At 28.8% G+C, this 22,046-nt stretch overlaps 3 protein-coding genes across 5 annotated transcripts; all 3 read left to right on the plus strand.

The window, feature by feature from the left end:
* The first annotated feature begins 250 nt into the window (after positions 1 to 250).
* LOC148232896 (chitin deacetylase 8-like) lies at positions 251 to 3,763 on the plus strand. The gene is made up of 6 exons (XM_088190630.1): positions 251 to 630; positions 700 to 1,012; positions 1,077 to 1,347; positions 2,398 to 2,584; positions 2,648 to 2,779; positions 3,514 to 3,763. The coding sequence occupies exons 1-6, from the start codon at positions 460 to 462 to the stop codon at positions 3,586 to 3,588; spliced, it is 1,149 nt and encodes a 382-aa protein (XP_088046756.1). The 5' UTR covers positions 251 to 459; the 3' UTR covers positions 3,589 to 3,763.
* A 2,834-nt stretch (positions 3,764 to 6,597) lies between these two features.
* Positions 6,598 to 10,313, plus strand: LOC148232897 (chitin deacetylase 7-like). Its single transcript, XM_088190629.1, has 6 exons — positions 6,598 to 6,815; positions 6,881 to 7,193; positions 7,252 to 7,522; positions 9,600 to 9,786; positions 9,853 to 9,984; positions 10,166 to 10,313. Exons 1-6 carry the CDS (start codon positions 6,636 to 6,638, stop codon positions 10,238 to 10,240), a joined length of 1,158 nt encoding a protein of 385 aa, XP_088046755.1. The 5' UTR covers positions 6,598 to 6,635; the 3' UTR covers positions 10,241 to 10,313.
* A 398-nt stretch (positions 10,314 to 10,711) lies between these two features.
* On the plus strand, positions 10,712 to 21,734 carry LOC148232898 (integrin alpha-PS3-like). Of its 3 annotated transcripts, none has more exons than XM_088189987.1 (24): positions 10,712 to 10,731; positions 12,637 to 12,828; positions 12,908 to 13,050; positions 13,114 to 13,223; positions 13,927 to 14,056; positions 14,432 to 14,587; positions 14,658 to 14,768; positions 15,731 to 15,819; positions 15,880 to 16,092; positions 16,178 to 16,286; positions 16,357 to 16,530; positions 16,774 to 16,941; positions 17,004 to 17,134; positions 17,202 to 17,274; positions 17,946 to 18,087; positions 18,164 to 18,362; positions 18,947 to 19,110; positions 19,175 to 19,244; positions 19,309 to 19,413; positions 19,498 to 19,699; positions 20,956 to 21,132; positions 21,227 to 21,293; positions 21,362 to 21,491; positions 21,569 to 21,734. In XM_088189987.1, the coding sequence occupies exons 2-24, from the start codon at positions 12,650 to 12,652 to the stop codon at positions 21,656 to 21,658; spliced, it is 3,132 nt and encodes a 1,043-aa protein (XP_088046113.1). In that variant the 5' UTR covers positions 10,712 to 10,731; positions 12,637 to 12,649; the 3' UTR covers positions 21,659 to 21,734. The 3 variants fall into 3 exon arrangements, with proteins under 3 accessions (XP_088046113.1, XP_088046112.1, XP_088046114.1); XM_088189986.1 differs by lacking the exon at positions 10,712 to 10,731 and adding an exon at positions 11,203 to 11,344; XM_088189988.1 differs by lacking the exon at positions 10,712 to 10,731 and adding an exon at positions 11,203 to 11,344 and having other exon boundaries at positions 17,949 to 18,087.
* Positions 21,735 to 22,046: the final 312 nt, after the last annotated feature.

Below are 22,046 nucleotides of genomic sequence, written 5' to 3' on the forward strand. Positions count from 1 at the left end.
CTGAGCCATAATTTATTTTCGGAAGTGAGATGGTTTATTCACTATTACTCGTTGAGTTAACTTTCGCTGCTCGCGCATTTCGAGGCCTTTTAGTTCACTCGTACACTTGTGGAAATGACAGACATGCATTACAATACTAAACTTTCATTTGTCGATGAAATTCAAAGAATTTCGCTCTTTTGCGTTTTAAATTTTTATATCACTTTCAAGATTCAATCTTGAAATCAATTTAAAATAATATATATTAATTATATTTTGATGACAAAATAACTGACATATTTAAACAATTAATGGAAAACCTACCTTAAATTTTGAAAAATTACTTTTAAATTATACAAGTTACTTTTTAATCATCTTGTAAATGTAATTGAAAATAAAATGTATATAAATGCAATAACTTCATACAGAAAATCAGCTTAGTCTCAGTTATCAACTAAACACAATTGCCCTAGTGCAATCATGAAAGTTATTTTTCTCATCCTCTGTGCCTTAACATGCACTATTGCACTTCCTCGGTCACGATCGAACAACCGAATTCGCGTGTGTGATGAATCAGTTTGCAAGCCACCTGATTGTCGCTGTTCGTCGTTCAACATCCCCGGCGGTTTGCATCCCAAAGACACTCCGCAGGTTAAAAGCATACATCAACAACGTAAATAGCATTTTAATCCATCGCTAATATAAAAATGTAAATTCCAGATGGTTCTGTTGACATTTGATGACGCCGTCAATATTTTAAACATCGAATACTACAGAAAGTTGTTGGCCGACCGTAAAAATCCCAACAACTGCTCAATTTCGGCAACGTACTTCGTGACTCACGAATACACCGACTATTCTCTAGTGAACGAACTGCATCTTAAAGGAAATGACATAGCCTTACACTCGATATCTCATACAGTCAACATCGATTATTGGAGGGATGCTTCAGTTGAAACATTGAGAAGGGAATTCGCCGATCAGCGAACTTTGATGTCCAAATTTGCTAACATACCCCAAGCTGATATTAAAGGTTATTAATAATAATTATATATATGATATATTTATCAGTAAATATTATTTTACCATTTACGCAGGTATACGTATGCCGTTCTTACAAATGTCTGGAAACAATCAGTTCAATATGATGAACAACAGCGATTTCCTCTATGATATTTCTTGGCCAACTCTGCGTTGGAGACAGCCAGGATTGTGGCCTTACAGCATGACTTACAGTACCATTCAAGACTGTCCGATTGGAGTATGCCCTGATGAATCTTACTCAAAAGTCTGGGTCATTCCGATGATCCAATGGGATAACGACGTCAAGAATCAAACATGCTCCATGATTGACGCCTGTACTAACCAGTTAGTAAATATTTTAATTATAATAATATATTTTATATTAATAGAGTCTATAATTGGCACAACCCTACGTGAATCCAAGATCTTTTTAATCTCTCTCAATATTGGAAAATTATTTCACACGATTTCTAACAGTTTAAATGAAATTCTTAGCACGCTTATAGTATAACACTATATATCTCCAGCTACTAACCTGATCATTCTTGCCAAGATACATTGCGAAAATCTTTGTTTTAGTCTGTTCCATGACAGCTAGAAAACGGTTTATTTAAACAAACATTAAAGTAAGCATTTTCCATTTGGTCTATCCACCCTAAGAGTTCTTCCTCATGGTTTTACATGTTATCTCTTTCAAAGCTTCTTATGTATACAGCTTTTTCTGGCTACCTAGCTCTGTCTAACTCTTTTTCTTTTTTTTGAGAATAATATTAATAAAGTACATGTAGTATGTAACTGTATAATACTATTATAAAGTTACATACTACATATACTTCATCATTACTTTGATCGGTATATTTTTATATTTTCTGCTATTTTTATTTGTCTTTATATTGGTATTTTCCAGTGGTGTAATGATATAAAAATAAGTGCTGGAGCGCTGAACTTACACCCCCAATTTTTTTTTTCGTGTATTTTTTTTAAATAGACGAAAATATTTTTATTTTTCTAATGTTTTTGTGAGAATAAAAAAACTTATTTCAACATTTTAGTAATGTATTATAGAATTTTCCTAATGTAATATATGTATTTTTATTATCCTGTTTCATGATTGCTACAGACTAAAGTATTATCAAGAATCACTGATAACTTATTAGTCTTTACATTTATTTTCCCAAATAAAGTTTAGTAAATTAATCTAATTTATTTTACAAATGTTATTTATATTTTACCGAAGTTCTCGATCTACTAATTGTATCAAGTTCCTCTTGATGAAAAAATCATCAAGACACAAGCTTTCAAAACAGTACAAAATGAATTAATTCAGTTACTACTACATGTTGCTTTTTATATTTTATAAAAATCTTCAATGACTAACTATTTATTAATTCTCAGCTTAGGCAAAACGAGAGCAAACAACACATTCGAATGGATGAAAACTGAGTTTTTAAAGCAATATAATGGAAACCGTGCTCCTATTGGTCTATACTTGCATGCAGCTTGGTTCGCAGCTGATGAAAAAAACTTTGAAGGATATTTGATGTTCCTAGACTACTTAAAGGCGCTGCCTGACGTTTACTTAGTATGTATACCATTTTTTAACTAAGTATAACCATCAAACAATTCATAATGCGCATTTTTATAGTCGAGCGGTACACAAGTCATTGATTGGGTGAAAACACCCAAAACGGTCGCAGAAATGAAAACAACACCTTGTAAACCGAATAACACTCCACAATGTAACGCTAGAAGCTGTCAACTTCGCAACGAAGATGGAGTAAGTACCATTAGTTATAAAAACTGTATTCATATATATGTTACATTGAATATGTATTACCAATGATAATATCGGGATACATTTTCACCGATAGATAAATATTTCTACTAGTAGAAATACAGCTTATCTAACCGGCCTGAAACCTGTAAAAACGTGACATAAGTGGTGGTATGCAACTGACAGTTATCAACGCAACTTGTTAAATCCTGTATACCATCAACAAATTTCGTTGCATAAAATAATTGTTCCAAACGAACTTGGACTGGATCATACAGTTTTACTGATATTGGCCAGTCCAATTACAAATCAACTGTTTGATACATAAACTAATGTAGTTAGTAAATGTATATTTATAATAGTAAAATATTACTTCACAGAAAAACTCACATTCACTGTAAGAATTGCAAAACGTCTATTTGTTGTTTAAACCCAGACCAAACCTAAATCAAATAAGCAAACCCAACTTAACCTAATGTAAGTTTTAAAACTAACTAGTTTTTCAACTTCACCTTAATTAATTCGTTACAGTTGGATTTGTGTTTTAACAGCAAATAGACGTTTCTTTACCGGCAAAATGAGTTTCATAGACAGCGCCTTATCAGTTAAATTATATATTTTCTATTAGAAATATATGTATATCTACTTATTAAAATGTATTCGAGTATGATTTCACTGAAACAGATATATGTACTTTAATAAAAAATACACATAATTAATGATGTAAATATTTTCAGAACGAGCGCTGGATGGTTGCTTGCACCAATTGTCCTATAAAATATCCATGGATTGGAAATCCTCTCGGAGAATGACATGCTTTAAATAAATCAATTTATCTATGTTTTACACATAATTTTTTTCGATTATTACATGATTATTACATGATTCATTACATGTAATAATCGCGAAAATCTAATGTTATCTAAGATGATATAATACAAATAAAAATACACACATTTCCTGTTGATATATTTATAATGATATAATTAATGATAAAAAATACGTTTAATAATTATAATAATAATAAAAAAGTTTTTATAAATGCTTATATGTGATTAACAGTTTCCTATATTCTACAAAAGCTATTAAAATGAATTCATAATATAGACAGAATTCTATTCTCTATAACTACAGTAATAATATAATGTCTTTATTTTCATACACATATATGTATGTATGTATGTAGAAGAATAATTTTCTATATATTTCTGTACATTTACAAAGAATATTAATCATTCACAATTTACGTACTTAGACAATCATACAAAGTTAAGCGACAATAATTAACCAACTGCATTTGAAACGAGCGGCTTGAAAGATTTCACTTATGTTTTGGAGATCATAAACTTACGCAGTTTCTGGCAAAAGTGTTTTCTTGCAGAAATTGGCGCTTTTAATGAATGACATTTTGTCACGCGATTAAGGATATGTAATAAATATAATAAAGGAAAGAATTACAATGCTTGTCAACAGCAAAGGAATTCCACCCGAGGCTGAATATAAATCGATGCCATGTAACAAATGTATAGTTATGATGGATTGTTAAGGCAGAAGAATGTTTGTAATGTAAGAAGCACTGACTGGACAATCAATCAGATTTAAACCTTTTATTGCAGTTAACGCATAGTACAAAAGAAAAGAACAATAAACAAAAATGTCATTATTCTTTACGATCCACCGACGAGTGTACGTGACGATCAGAGGTCCGAAAAATTAGCTATAAGCATTCTTAACGGCCGTTTGGAACCTTTACTAATAAAAACACTATTTTATTACATTTACGAATGCAGCTAAAATAATTTTACTGTTTCGTCGAGAGCGGATAAATAAGGAACCTACCCTAGTCAGACTGAGCGTATATAAGCGTATACATAACGCATGTCATTCGGAATTCGCTTCCTTCAGCATTTCTATTTAAAATTTACTTCCGACAAGAACTTCCACCTTATATCACCGTATTGTGACACAAAGAGCTCACCATTGACGGAACTGCTTCCATCTTCACGTCAACCGTGGTCCAGCTGCGATGACCGAAATCCATATTTGACGACTGGATTCTTAAGATGCTAAATATCTTTCAGACATCATTGGTAAAAAGGGAGATTTTAAAAAATATATAAAAGGATTCTAAGATTAAATTTATTTTTTTCAAGAATGATTGTCACCATAGTAACTATAATTATACATAAATTAGGTTTACAAAAGTATAAATATGCGTGTAGCTTAGATGTAAGTAATTATATTTTTAGTAATTGTGAATTAATTATTATAAAATTATAGAAATACATTTGTATGAGTATAGAAATATAGTTGTATATCAGTGGCGTGCCGTCCATATATGGATGCGGTCGATTCAAAACGCCACCAGCATGCACGGTTAATCGACTATAAACACGAGCGACTATAAACACGATCACGTGATCGGCTGAGTCGCTCTCTATCAACCGTTCATGCTGGTGGCGTTTTGAATCTACCGCATCTATGGACGGCACGCCACTGTTGTATATGTAAAATAAAAATGGAGAACAATAAAAATAAAATGGCTATAAAATTTGTTTAAGCCCCTTAATCCACAACGTATATGATAAAAGTTAATAAAAAAATGAGAATAGTTCATTTTTTTTTAAATCCGTCCGGCAAATGCCACAAGAATTTGGTAGATTTATGTATATGTAAGTATATAAATAGTCGCCATTTTAAAACAATATGGTAGATCAAGTTGAATAACAAATTTAGCCGATCTATATTCTTACAAGATCTATTTTAGAAGTGTTATGTTGCTATGAAAAAAACACAATGATAAAAAATATTTTATTATAATTTCTAATAATGTTTTTGACTTTTTTCTTTACATTTTTTTAAAGCAGATACGAATTTTCAATTTTAAAATAATTAAAATTTCTTTGTCAAAAATCTTGCTGAAATCAGTGTGAATAAATCTACTTGTTTTTTAAAATTGTATTTTCATTTCTAAGCTAAGCATTCGACTTGCGTATGCAACGCGATGATTTCGCCCTTAACGCGTCACTCAAATTGTTAATTTAGTTTTAACGTGTATTATGCTTTTGTGAAATAAAAAGAATAGAGGAACAAATTAAAATGTATAACATCTAAATGACATATTAAAGTTTTACCCAATACTTTTTTTTATTAAAATAGTCTTTTTCTATTTTTTTCACACAAAAACAGATAAAATGCAATATAAGAACATAAGCAATTTGTGATGATTCATACTTTTTTAACAGTTTTTTTCTTATATTTTTTTCTTGAACTTTGTTCTACTAATCTGATTTTCTATTTATAATTTATAAATAATTGTAAAAAGCACAATTTAAGAATACGAATAATTTGAATATTGAATAATTTTCCAGTAACATCGAATGCATTACATAGCAGATTATTCCGCATATCAGAAGTTTTACAATAAAGTTGTAAATATTTAATTTTGTAAATCTCAACATAATATCATATGGATATCTATAGCAGAATTTTATTTTAATTTATCTTTATATAATCAGTTAAGTGTGTTATCTATTTTTCTTATAACAAATGCCGTCATGATTAGATTTTCATACAAGCTGTAAACAAATTATTTTAAACTTTTATTTAATTTTAATATAATAATAATTTTAAGCTATAAATATTTCAATAATAAATCTTCGATTAATTAAATTTAATATTTTTATATTATAAAATTTATTTTAATTTGCAGAAGATTGTAAATAGTTGTTCTGGTTTGGTGATAATTATCAATTTAATCGTAAAATACTTTTTAAACACACAAGTCTGGTATAAAGTATATAAATGACTGTTGCTTAGCAAGCAACACTAGTCCTCTTACAAGTGCTCAGTCATAAAGATGAAGTTGACAATCTTGACACTCTGCGCCCTTTTGGGTTGCACAGTTGCACTTCCATTCGGGTTATTGAGGGAAGAACGCGAAGCTAATGCGTGTAACTATACAGATTGTGTATTGCCAAACTGTAGATGCTCATCAACTAATATTCCCAATGGTTTGGCACCATTAGACACTCCACAGGTAATGGTTAAACAATTTAAAAATATATGTATATAGTATGGCATCGAATAATTTATGTTTTTCAGATTGTGTTGCTAACTTATGACGATGCAGTCCACACCGGCAACATCGATTTTTACAGAAAAGCTTTGTACAATCGAGTGAATCCCAACAATTGCAACATATCGGCAACATTTTTCATATCACACGAATACGCCGATTATTCGCTTGCAAACGAACTGTACTCCAAAGGATTAGAAGTAGCTTTACATTCAATATCTCATGTATCCGATACGTCCTACTGGAGGGATGCAACAGTTGATACTTTGACCAAAGAGTTTGGCGGTGAAAGAGAATTAATTGCGAAGTTTGCCAATATACCGATTAATGATATCAAAGGTATGATCTGATTGATTTGCATCTCAAAACATTATTTTATGTATTTCTATGTGTTTAGGTTTACGTATGCCTTTCCTACAAATGGCCGGGAACAATCAATTTCAAATGATGACTAATGTCGGTCTTGATTACGATCTATCTTGGCCAACTCGGAACTACGTCGAACCTGGTATGTGGCCGTACACTCTGAAATACGCGAGTACTCAAGATTGCCAAATCGGAAAATGTCCTACTGAATCCTATCCAAAAGTTTGGGTAATTCCGATGCTTCAATGGAAAAACGACAACGGAAACCACACGTGCGCAATGATCGACGCGTGTGTCAATTAGTAAGTATGCAAAATAATAATAAAATAATTTTCCTATAATTTGGGTATTATGCTGGGTAACTTAAAACAAAAACAATGTTATACAACTTATATAGCGTGTTTTGTTATATAGTGCTAACCAAAGTTCAGACGTTTCAGTAATTATTTTAAAATATAGTATAGAATAGTAGTATATATATATATAGTATAGTAGCCCATAAAAAATATTGAAGTATAATATAATACAATTTATTTTAGTTATTCATTTTTAGTAGTTCAATATGAAAAATATGACAATATTTAAATCGGGCTCAGAATATATTGTATAATATTCAAATCTATAATATAAGCCCAATATATAATATTAGTTAGAATTAGTTTTATAAAATAATTGTATTAAATTTATTAAAAAATATTTTCCTCATATAAATCATGCTTAGTTTATGGCCAAAATTATAAAATATTATATTTTTTGAACATTACCTTTTATTAAATTTAAATTTAAAAAGTTTTATTTATTTTTAATAGTTTATTACCATAACTCGAAAATATAATCATCTTTACATCAGGCTCAGCATACAGTAAAATAAATTTGTCGGCCATAACCCTTAAAATTCAAATTTTATCAGATTATTCATTACAATATATTTTATGAATACCATTGGAAAACATTTTATTATTTGAATCAGGCACGGCATATAACAAAAAATATTAATTACAAAATATTGTTTTGACACCATTGAAAAATATTTTATAATTTATTCAGGCTCAGTATAAAGCTAAAATTACAAAATATTTTATTTTTTGACCAATCAAGTTAAATTTAAATAGAACAATGTTATTTAATTTTCATATTTTATTTACATTAAAAACATAGAAATATGTTAATCGGGCTCAGCATATAGTAAAATAAATTAAACTAATAAATTTGTCGACCGTAACCCACACAATATAAAAATATATTAATTAAGCTCAGCATATACACTTACATTATTATTATTATTATTATTATTATTATTATATCAACATGCTCAGGCTCAGACTATAGTCAAATAAATTAAATTAAAATATGTTTGTCTGCCAGAAACCGTGAAATATCATAATATTTAAATCAGGCTCAGCATATACAATAATTAAATTTATGAATGTTATAAATTTTATTACATTAAACTATAAAATTCAATTTTTTCCAGATTATTAATTATAACATATTGTATCATATTATAAAAAATTAGGTTATTTATTTTTACTATTTTATTAACATGTTAAAAAATATATTAAAATATTTTTTTCGCCCATAAACCATACAATATAATAATATTTTAATTCGACTCAGCATAAGGTACAATAGTTAAATCTATAAATCTAATAATTTTGTCGGTCCTAACAAAAAAATGAAATTTCAGCAAATAATTAATTTTAACATATTTTATCATATTATTGAAAATTATGTTATTTATTTTTAATATTTAATTACATGATTTGAAAATTTAAAAAGTGTAAATTCAATTTCTCCGCCATAACCCGTAAAATTCAAATTTTACCAGATAATTAATTATTGACATTATTGAAAAATTTAGTATTATATATAACCAAAAGCAAAATTGTATAATTATAAAATTAATACTTAATATTTTTAATTATCTTATTAGCATTATTCACACACATAATATTTTTTGTCATGCTTTCAACGGTACAGAATAAATAAAATTTTCAGCCATAACCCATCAAATTTAAATTATATTATGTTATTCATTATTCATATATTATTAGCAACTCTATATACATATATATATATATTTATATATATATATATATATATATATATATATATATATATATATATATATATATATATATATATATATATATATATATATATATATTTATATATTTATATATACATATATATTTATATATATATTTATATATATATATATATATATATATATATATATATATATATATATATATATATATATATATATATATATATATATATATATATATATATATATATATATATATATGTGTGTATATATATATACTAAATATTAGACTTTTATATATAATATAATATTTTAAATATTTTTTTTAGTATGGACAAAGAAAGGCCGAACAACACATTTGAATGGATGAAAACTGAATTCTTAAAACAGTATAAAGGAAATCGTACACCACTCGGATTATTCCTTCACGCCGCTTGGTTCTTAGCCGATCCAGCTCGTTTTGATGCTTATAATCTATTCCTAGATTATTTAGGTACTTTGCCAGATGTATATTTGGTAAGTCTCGCGTAAAATAAATAATAATATTTAATAAAAAATGTATACATAATTACTTATTAATAGCTAAGTGGAAGTGATACCATCGATTACGTAAAAGCACCAAAAAACAGCACCGAGATGATAAAAACTCCTTGCAAACCGTTAAATAAGCCTAATTGTGCTGCTATAAACTGTCCGCTTAGAAATTCAGACGGGGTAAGCTACAATTTAATTTTATAATTAACATCAAAGTCAATCAACCTACAATAATTTTATACTAATTCTAAAAAGATAAAATCTACTTAAAAAATGAATGATGACTTTTCTGATAAAAATAAATATATATACATACTGGAATAACGATCCTTGTTAATAATACATTTTATATCATTTTCAGAATGAACGCTATATGATGAGCTGCGTGGACTGTCCAAGAGTATATCCATGGGTAGACAATCCTCTCGGAGTATAATATTTTTAATTACTATCTGTGTATACAACACATGTAATGTATAATATAATTTATTAAAAAATATTTTACTCTTTTCGCTTGTTTATTTTTACAATCAATCAAAGATCTATAAAATAGTTTTTAATATAATACATACTAATCAATGTATTTTATTTTTTTATCGATTCTAACAATATCTTCCTTAATATACACATCATTATAATGTAAAAAATACATATTTAAATAATCCGAAGATAATATAAATAATGTAGTATATGTATGTATTATATATTCTTTTTATAATTCATGGTCCAAGTTATCATTATGTAGATAGTTAAACCGTATTATATTTACATATATCATACATACATACTAGATATGAGTACGTGCCATCGTAATCGAGCGGAAACAGAAGCAGATTATTTATGTTCATATTATAATATCATTTTATTTACCATATTATTATTTAGTTGGTTAAGACTGAATGAAACTCAGCATCATTTTCTTTAGAAGTATGTGACTACTGATATAAATATTATTAAAAGTATAATTCATGCAGAGAATAGCTAATTAAAAATTAACATTTAAAGTGTAAATAAAGAAAATGGATGGGTTCCTTGATTTTCATTAGTCATTCATTTTTTTGTATAAATAAATACTAAGCACATCTTATTACTTGAAGAAATTTTCTAAAAATCGTGGATTAATAAACATAAAGCACTTGAACCCAAATAAATATGTAATTCATTTCAAACACCATAATAGGTTTTAGTTATATACAATATTTATTAAAATATTGAATGTATCCTCCATTAATACATAAAATATATATTTTAGTCAACTATTAAATGTTTTGTCAATTAAATAATTGTATAATGTTTATGTGTATATAGTATAATGAATAGTGATTAATATATTACGATAAATATTATTCAAGTTCATTGCATACTGTGACAGTTAAGCGCGACTGACGGTCGTATCCGTTAAAGTTATCTGTTTACTCTTATACTGTTATTCTTTCATATGTTAAATAAAATAAATATATAATAATTTCAATTAAAATAAATAATTAATATCCCAAATAATACAAATATACAAACTTTTACCAAAGATTATTTCACACAGGTAATCTATCATCTATATATTACATATGTATACGTTCCAATTAAAGTGTTAAATTTCGGTAAAGTTTACAATGCCTAGGCAAAGTATGCAGTATCTATGAGTTTTAGTTAAAATTTACAATCATTGTATTTAATTAAATAAAAGTGTTTAGTGAAAATTTATTTTATAAAAATCGAATAGTTTTATTTCGGATGATGCCGAAGGGATGTGACTTTGCAGCCAAAATATACGCCGGAAAGCTGGTAACAGTTTATTTGGTTAAGTTGTACAAATTACCAGAACGAAATAGTCTCGCGTTGAAAATATTCTGTAAACTGAGCGCTGGTAGAGAAGTGATGTCCACTGGATGATCCGCTAAGGTTTCTCGCATATGTACTCTTGTTGTTTGTTCTTGGTCTCAGTCTGATTGTCTGCCATCTTAAAACGTGGTCATCTGCTCTCGATGCGTGTAGTGTCTCCGACCTTCTTGTATCGAACCGCTTGATCGTCTCTAACCCTCTCGTTAAAAATCATTTGATCGTCTTCTATTGTTAGATATTTTGTCAAAATGAATTGTTATTTCCTTTTCTTACGTTCGAACTAGTTGTCATTTGAATGACCTTAGCGTTAACTACGCAGCTGATCTCCCACAATATTTATCATTAATTACCAATTAACATTTTGAACAATTTATTGAATTCTCGTCGTAGCGTTTATTTAATGAAGCACTTTTTTAATTTACTGAAGAGACGTGACTTTTTGGTACAAACAGGGACATAATTTTAGGAGGAACAGGTACGGTCATTTCCCCCCTTGAGTTTGGCCAGAAAAATACACGTTATTTAATGAAATACTATGAATTTTAATGAAATAAAAATATTCCACTTTAAAGTTGGAACAAATTGTGTGAGATGGCGCACATCTCTTTTATGTGTACACCACAATCACATTAAAAAATATTTATTGATATAATTAAACATTTCGTTCGATTTTTTTATTACTAATATGTGCTTTAAAGTGTGTGTGAATATATACGTATGTATATGAGTGCATATGCGAGTTTATGTACATATAGTATATTTATGTACGTATATGTTGAATATTTATTCTGTATAAAAGCCAATGTGGCGCATTGGGGAAACCTGCCAAGTCATGGTAATCAAATTTGTAATACATCGGTTTATCGAGATTACAAGTTTATTTATGCCTGTTGCGTTAAATAACCTATTACCGGCCCTGGTTAAACCGCATTGTCAATGTCTTCGTTCATTGTACAATTTGCTCTTACCAATAAATGTTTACTGTGATTACAGACACCACAACATAATGATATCTAAAACCACATACAATTTAGTAAACATTCTATTAATAACTTTTGGAATTTATCAAATTAATGGATTTAGTTATAATGTAAAATCCAAAATCGTATTTAGTCCTGAACAAAGTAACAATCGCTCTTACTTTGGATATACGACACTGCTGAGAAAAAATAACGACAAGGCTATGTAAGTAAAAGAATGACAGTTTTAATATAATATATAATATTATAGAATATCTTTCATGTGTATTTTTAATCTTAAACAGGATACTAGTCGGCGCTCCTCGGGAAACATCCGTTTACAAAGGTCATTCTGACATTGATGAACCTGGTGTTATGTACACATGTGACATAAATTTGGCAAAGACCTACGATAACTTGTGTACTCATTTTATTTATGATTCCAGTGGTATGTATGGCTTATTCAGTTACTATTCAGTGTTTTTACTGCTAATACCATTTTTAATTTAAGCCAATACTAGAAAAATCTATCCAAATGGAAAGTCATACCACCACCGGAAAGATAACATGTGGTTAGGAATGTCTTTAGAAGGAACAGTCAACAAAGACGGAGTAGCAGTGGTAATAATTTTATAGTCAATATATGCATATAATAATACAATTGGTTGAATTTGAATTTGAAATATTAGTGAAGTAAATTGAAAATATACTAAAACCAAAGATGTAGAAAAATTCTCAGAATCGATATGAAGTGTAATAAATAAATTTTTAAGTGTAGAAAAATATGTCAGCTAGTTCATTATTATTAGGCAATTAAAATAGTTGAATGAATGAAAAAAAATATTTATTTTATTGTAAATCTTCCATTGCAACATGACAGATATGAGCCCAATGGGATACAATGAGGTAAACACAATCAACAACTACTAAGTAAGTAGTGAGACATTAAACTGAAATCAAATTCTATAAATTAGTGGCATCCATTTAATTAATTATAAAGATTTATTACAACTTATAATCAATACATGTATGTCACTTATGTCTAGTTCGATTTTTATTTTATTTATTCATAAGCCAGATTAATTGAAAAATATGTTTTACTTGAAAGAGCTTTTATTTAAATGAAGAAGTCATCACTGAAAACACAATAAGCACAATATCTGTATAACATAACATAACATAAACATATTCAAAATAATAGAGAATTATATGCTTGAATGATTTTACTTTTATTGTATATATTATACTCTATTTTGAGAACTTTTTTAGTTAATAGCCTTGGTAGCAGTAGTCTTAATAAATTTATTATATGTTTTTTATCCAGGTGTGTGCACCGAGATGGATAAACCAATACAATTATGACAAGTATAATTTGAACGGAATGTGCTACATTATCAGGAGCGTTAAAAATAATACAGCATCACCGCAAATGTTGATTCCGTTATTGGATTCCAGTGAGTTAATTTTCTTACTGGACACTTATTTGTTCAGAATATGAAAACTTTGAATGTGATTTGTTATCTTTGATTCATCATACTAGTCTATATATTAATAATAAAAATAAATACCACTCATTTGAATATGTTTGCTACAAAAACAACATTGCTAACAAAATGTTAGCTATGAAGAATATTCTGATCATAATTCTCAGCACCATATTATTACTGGGTTTAGTGTAATAAAAGTATCATTATATCCGCATTCAATGTATTGAATACTTTATTTTTAGTACTGTTCCGAGGAAAACATATACTTCAACATATGTATTTTAATATCTGAAAGTGAATGATACAATTTTCCAAATATTAATTTTATAATATATTTTACAGATAAGCAAATGCTTAACATTGATTATTATTATAACTCATCACCGTACGGACAATACGTTTATTATTATTCATATGGACAGGCTGGTATGTCAGTAAAATTATCTGAAGACGCCACAGAACTATTGATCGGAGCACCTGGCGTTTACATCTGGTCAGGTAAGTAAAAGTTAAGTATAAATTTATAATGAATAGTAAAAATTATAACAAACTTTTATATATATTCAAGGCACTGTAATTAAATACAAAATTACACACTACCGAAGTGATATTCGTATTTCGTTGCAAAGTATTCCTAATCCATATTACAATAGTGACCTAAAAACGTCATCTTATTTCGGTAAGCTACAAATCCTTTCTATTAAATACTTAATTATACATTTATGAATTAGTGATCATTATCAATGCACGAGTCACACTTTTCAAAAATTAACATTAACTAACAAACCTCATAAGGGGACTGCTCCACTTTGGTGCATGCTGCAAGTGCAGCGGCCATTTCAAGCTACTGATGTTCCTTCATGTCCTGTGTCTGATTCATACTGCCACCTGTTGATTACTTTTCAAACACCTACAATCATGGTGCGAGAGACCAGGTTAAACACATGAGATGTGCTCGACGAACCTTCATAAAAGTGAATCTATCCTGAACTTTTGAGACCCGTTCCACACATTTGTTTGCTGTGTATATATGATTGATAAAAACACTGTATTGTAGTAAACTACCTTAGCTCTAAAGTTCACACCTCAGAATTTGCTTTTAAGCTAAATCTTTAAACTGAATCTAACGTCCATTCATGCGTTTCAAATCTGTTTACTCCTGAGATGAATCTTTATTGATCTATTTAGAGCAAATTTCAGTATATATCACAATCTCTATTCAGATATATTTGCAAGTGAAGAATTTGCTTTTTTGTTTTGCATAACCCATTACTTCACACCCAGACGAATGTTCCGAAGATATGGTTCAAGAACGGAACCTTAAAGGTAACTGCGTTGTTATGAACGCCATACAAGTCACTAAACATGACTAAAAGCTTATATGATATCCAAAAGTAATCCTATTACGTGATTGTGACCAAGCTTTGAGTGTCATCAGCAGTTGAGTTTGCATACACTAACACGTATTTTTAGGAAGATAACGGGTATTACTTTGTTTAAATTTTTAAATTCGCGCTGATTTTGTAACCGATTAGGGTTTTATTTCGAGCTGATTACAAAAAATTGATATTTATGTGCGAGGGGCATTGAAGGGATAAATATAATACAATATAATCATTACATTATTGAACTGAATTTAAGGATACAACGTTGGTTATGGAAACTTTAATATAAGTTCGCCTACATTATACATTGCGAGTGCTCCCAGAGGTGCCAATTGTAAAGGAGAAGTAAGATTTTTAATCGTGATAGTTTCCGAGTCACCACGTTTAATTTTTAACTAATTTTAGGTGATCATATTTGATTTTCCAATAAGAGAGAACAATAAAATAAAAATGCATGTCAAGTTGGAAGGCAAACAAATGGGCGAATACTTTGGATACACTTTTGCTACCTTAGACATTAACAAGGACAATCTCACAGATTTGATAGTCAGTGCACCTATGCATGGCATGAAAACCACTTCAGACGTTGGAAGAGTTTACGTTTACATTAATCATAACGTAGCTATACAAATGATATATAAAAATTATAATTAATTAATGGTTTTAGATGAATTTCTGTATCTTAATTAATGAATGGTTTTAGATGAATTTCATCGAACAAGATGCAATCATAAGTGGCACTCAAAGTAAGGGTGCTCGGTTTGGTTCTACAATAGCAGAAATCGGAGACATAAATGATGATGGTTTTAATGGTATTATTGCAAAAATGCGAGATGAATGTTAATATAATAGTAATATACAATCGTTGAAAAATTTTTAAAGACGTCGCCATTGGAGCACCTTATGAAGATAACGGAAAAGGTGCAATCTACATCTACTTAGGAAGTGAATTGGGATTGAATCCTAACTATGTGCAACGAATTTCTTTGGAAGATATGAGAGGATTCGGCATAAGCATATCAAAAGCTGTCGATATAGATGATAATGGTTGCAACGGTAAATAATATTAATACTTTATTTTTCGAATATAAGATAACATAAAATTTAGTTAAGGCTGAATTTTAGGTTCTACTATAAAATATCACTTTATCTTAATTTATATATCCAAAATTATATCCTAAACTTCGGTTTCAATAAATATAATGTTACAATAAATACTCATATATGTTTATTGTGTCACAGTGACAGATTTACAATTTTAACAATTATATATTAATATTAGTTAATTGTAAATTACAGATTTGGTAGTTGGAGCGCACGAAAGTGAAAAGGTAATTTTATTCAGATGTCACCCGTCAACAAATATTAATGCAACATTAAAAGTAGTTCCTACCGAATTGTTAATGACTGATACTGAACTGACAGCGTATTTTTGCATTAATCTTAAAGGCACACGTTTTCCGACAGGTATTCACTTGTCATATCATATATTTTTTACTATCACATCATTGACACCGAAATATTTACAGAAATTGAATTGAAAGTTAAAGCTGATTCTGAGTACCGGAGAATCACATTTAAAAATGAATCAGATTCAACTTTTTCAATAAGTGGTTTACCTAATGTTGACTACTGTAAAACGATCTCCTTTGCTATTAAGGTAATGAATATAAGATACATTTTATTATATAATATAATTTAATAATTAATACAATATTTTTTAACAGAATAAAACCATCGACTATTCGACATCAGTAGATATAGAAATTGGATTCGAGTTGAAAAGTAATCCTATGAATGGTAAATATAATATCATAGTTTCCCTTTTTATAATATATTTATTCAATAATTATATAATGTATTATATTTACGATATTAAGCAAAACGAAAACCTTAAAATAAAAGAAGTTCAAAAGGACATTATTTTTCTACATAGTTTCTATAGCGTTAAATACAAGTAGTATGTGTAGAAAAAAACTACTTTGAATGCCTGACTTGATCAAAAATTCACACTGTTTTGTAACTTTATAATCCACTTGAACACTTGCAGAAGTGACAGATATGCATCACCGTGATGAACATTTCAGTGGGTTTTACTTCATTATTACTCAAAAAAACAAATGACAGAGCGCTGCTCTACCGGTTCATATGCACCAGCCATTTTAATCTACTGCTATGGCTATGTGCTACATGCCTGACTCGTACTACTAATATGTCAATTATTTTTTAAACTATACGTAACACTGCTGGTAAATAAAAAGACAATAGAGCGGTGTTTTAATTTATTTATATTGTGCTTTTAAGTTTTTTATTTGACTCACACTCATACCAGAAATAAATAAAGAAACAATAAAAAACACCTTTTATCTAACCACACATTGTTTTAATTTCAGAAGAATCATTCTGCCAGAAATAAATAAAGAAACAATAAAAAACACCTTTTATCTAACCACACATTGTTTTAATTTCAGAAGAATCATTCTGCCATGACTGCCCAGTTATAAGCCCTATGTCAAAAAAAGTTATTAAAACGAGCATACCATTTGCTTCTGGATGCGGAACTGATCTCGTTTGCTCGCCAGATCTCAAAGTCACTCTATCGCTACTATCTGAGTAATTTAACCTTTTCAATTAAGCATACGGTGTACTTTTAAATTGATCTATTAAGAACTGCATTAAATATTTTCAGAGTGCCATTTATCATCGGAAAGACGTCAAACTTGTCTGTGAATTTAATTCTTGAAAACACCGGAGAACCTGCCTTTTTAGCCAAGACTGAGTTGGAAATTCAACCAAATATACTATTATTACGTGTGCCCTCTCAGTGCATATTAGAAAAAGCAACGTTGATTTGCAACTTTGACAATCCATTGCCATCTCATGCTATGGTATGTATATAAATGTACACATATAAATATTTTTTTACTTGACATTTTCAAATTAAACTGTAAATATAAATGATAGAGAGGTACAGGTGAGTCCTTTTATATTCAATATACGATTTAAAGAAATAAGATAATCAGATAAAACACACAGTGATCTTAAACCTGCTGTTGATTGAGTTTTGAGATTGAGCAGGACTCGCCCGTTGGCATCAGAGTAACGGTACACACTCAAGTTAGTCAATAGCACAGCATCTCACACTGTGGTCAGCGAGTCAATGTCAACATTAAGGAAGGTAATGCTGGTTGGACTTGAGCATTCAAGAATTTTATCTTGCACCGGTGGCTTGGAAATTTACTAGCAGTGTGACGAATTTGATTTACAGCTTGGGCTTGTTTTATTTTTATCAATGTTTAAGAAATATTATTATACATAGTATTTAAAGCTCAATTTTTGACCTAATTTTGTGGATTTTAAAAAAGAAAAAGTTGAAAGTATCGTGTTATTTTTTTAGCTTGAAGGCAAAATTTATTAAATACTTGTTTATGGGCAAATTATCAGTTAACTTAAATTCTAATACATATTGCAGAGATCGATTATTGTTGAATTTGACACGTCGTTACTGAGACAAAGTGATACATATATGTATTTGAAAGTACGAGCTTCCAGTAGTGGAACAGAAATGGATTCCTTAGATAACACATTTGTCCTGAAAACCAAGCTAGAAAGTGACATCAAATTTAAAATAAATAGGTAAAGGACTGTTTTATAACAAACATCATAACACAAATACCATTGCAATATATAATTATTTCAGTGATTTTGGCGAATTCGAGTATGTCAGTGTTGCATCTAAGGATAATATAACAATAGTGCACTCGTATGAAGTGAGTACATTGGATTTTTAAAATGATATTTTATATTTACAAACTTCTTGATAACTATTTTCAGATATTAAATGAAGGCTACACAACAACTGACGATATTAAAGTAGTACTATTTTTGCCAGTCAAATTAGATAAAGAAATAAATATACTGAAAGTTCCAGAACCAACGGTGCATAAAAAATATTATAAATTTCACAATATTTTTTCTCAGATTTTATATTTATAAATTAAAAAATGTGTTGGATCTTTACAGGTCACTTTAAATCAGGAAACGTTGATATGTTTGCCTTTAAATGGAGCATTTTACCAACCGGCAATCAGTTTTAATCAAACAACAGCATCGTACACCACTGACAATCCTACAACTGAGACCATTGAGTTTCCTTCAACCGAGTCTAATCCACTTAGCAAAAATGTCAGCTCAGTTATAGGATATATTGTGCGCCATGTACTTAGTAAGCACTTTTTATTTAAGAACTTGAATTATTATTTCACTTGGCTCATTATTTATGCACTAGCACACTTCACTGTTTAATTCTGCACTTTATCCTAGTGCCATATGCAGGGACTTTATTTGGGGGGGAGAAAAATGCATGTTATTTAATGAAATACAATGAATTTTAATTAAATCGAAATGTTGAAAAAAATTACCGCAGTCTGACCAATGTTTGTTTCCCTCCTAGAAAAATGCAAAATTATGTCCCTGATTCTAAGCCAAAATTGTTTGGGTTATCCAACTAAAAAAATCTAAAAAGAAGAGTCTCGAATCTATCCCGAAAATATTTTTTAAAAATATGTCATTTCCGTGAAATTATATCGGAATATATTTTCGCCGGTAAATATATATTTTTAACAGTGAAAATATAATTCATCTATCTATACAATATAAAAATTTGGCTACCGAATACAATAGTAGTAGATATACATTTTTACAAGAAAAATACAATTTAACTAATGGACGCTATTTAAAATAGATGATGCTCTAAAATCTCTGTAACTCAATTTGACAGTTGCGAAACGTCCATTTGCTGTTTAAACTCAAACCTAACAATCTACACGAATTAATCAAACTCAACTTGACCTAATGAAAGTTCTAAAACTAAATATAGTTTAAAACTTTCATCAGGTCAAGTCTAAAACATAAATCATCTCTCAGGGGAAGAAGAAGTACAGACATATGTCGCACCTCACATATTGTTCTAACTAGAAAAAAAAATAAACTTATTATTGCAAATCTAATTTATCGCTACGTTTTATCTATTGACTCTTATTATGGATTTTTTTGCAACTGATACAAAATATTTATTTTTGATAAAAGAATGTGTAGAGAAAGCTCTCTCACCAGCTCCGTACTTATAATATGACCGATGTCTGCCAAAAGTTAATAATAAATGTTTATATTAGGATTAATTGAAATTTTAATCAAACTTCCACCAAAAATATATTATAAAATCACAAAATTTGAGTTTTTTATTAAGTGCATTATATTAAAATATAATGCAATTGCATCTTTGTTCTTCCAGAGGCGCAATTTAATGTTTTTTAAATCAGGATATATAAGTTTTTATATGGCACATTTCACCTTGAATCTATTGTTTGTACTCGAATAATGCAAGTTCAAATTTCTCCTCATTATACATTAACTCTAAAAATCCTTTGGACTCATATATTTAGAGACAGTAGGCATAAGTAACATTTTGATTATTTACAGTGCATAATTTGATAGAAAACATGAATAATGATGGAAGTTCGCCAATCGATGCATATCATATAAATTGTACAAATGAAGAAAACGTCACATGCTTGGTAATTCTTTGCTCTGGCAGAGATTTCAAACCTGGCCGAATTCAAATTTCAATTCCAATGCTAGTCAGCACAACAAACATAGGTGTGCGAAAATTTCAAAAATAATATATTTGTTCTAATATAATTATATGATATAACATATAATTATATGATATAACACTCGTGTTTGATTTCAGATAAGATTTTAAATCAAGAAAGTGCAATAGCTTTATCATCTTATGCGATGAAAATAAATAATACTTCGTGAGTATAATTTTTTAATAATTGAATTATTGTAACATACATGCATAATAATTCGACTGTCTTTACAGTACAATGATAAGTTCGGCCAGAACAATATTGATCCACACAATACCAGTACCGACGCCAATATGGTTGTACATTGTCGGTGTTTCTGTGGGAATTGTAACACTTGCCATTTTAATAGCAGTATTTAATAAGGTATACGACACGATAATGAATCTGTTTAATAATTCACGATTAAATGTACGATACTAATTTATTTGTTTCTAACTCAGTTTGGCTTCTTCAATAGACAGAATAAAGAAAATTTAGAATTACTAAAAAGTCAAGAAGTAGAATTGCTGAAGAATCAAGAAGAGCATTAGCAAAAACATTTTATATCATTATATTTAAATAAGAACCAACTAAATGGAAGTTTAATCATAAATTTGTAAATAAAAATAATATATTATATAAAAATATAATAAATGATATTTTTTCTATAATTGAGATTAAATTTTTCATTATTCATTCATAACTGTTTTCTTGACACAATGTGTTTTTAACATATCCGATACAAGCGAAAGGCGAGTATTTGTCAGATGATACTAAAATAGGTATTTTTCGCAAAACAATAAAAAAATTGTACCTCGCAAAACAATAAATGAAACATCGGAATCAGAACTGGAACAAGATCACAATAAAACACTATAAGTAAACAAGGAAAAAGGAAAGAATACAAATAAAGAAGAGAATAGCATAAATAACAAATGC

Source organism: Plectrocnemia conspersa, unplaced genomic scaffold (assembly GCF_051122295.1).
Source record: "Plectrocnemia conspersa isolate PC_06_02 unplaced genomic scaffold, ASM5112229v1 ptg000008l, whole genome shotgun sequence".
NCBI classification, from domain to species: domain Eukaryota; kingdom Metazoa; phylum Arthropoda; class Insecta; order Trichoptera; family Polycentropodidae; genus Plectrocnemia; species Plectrocnemia conspersa.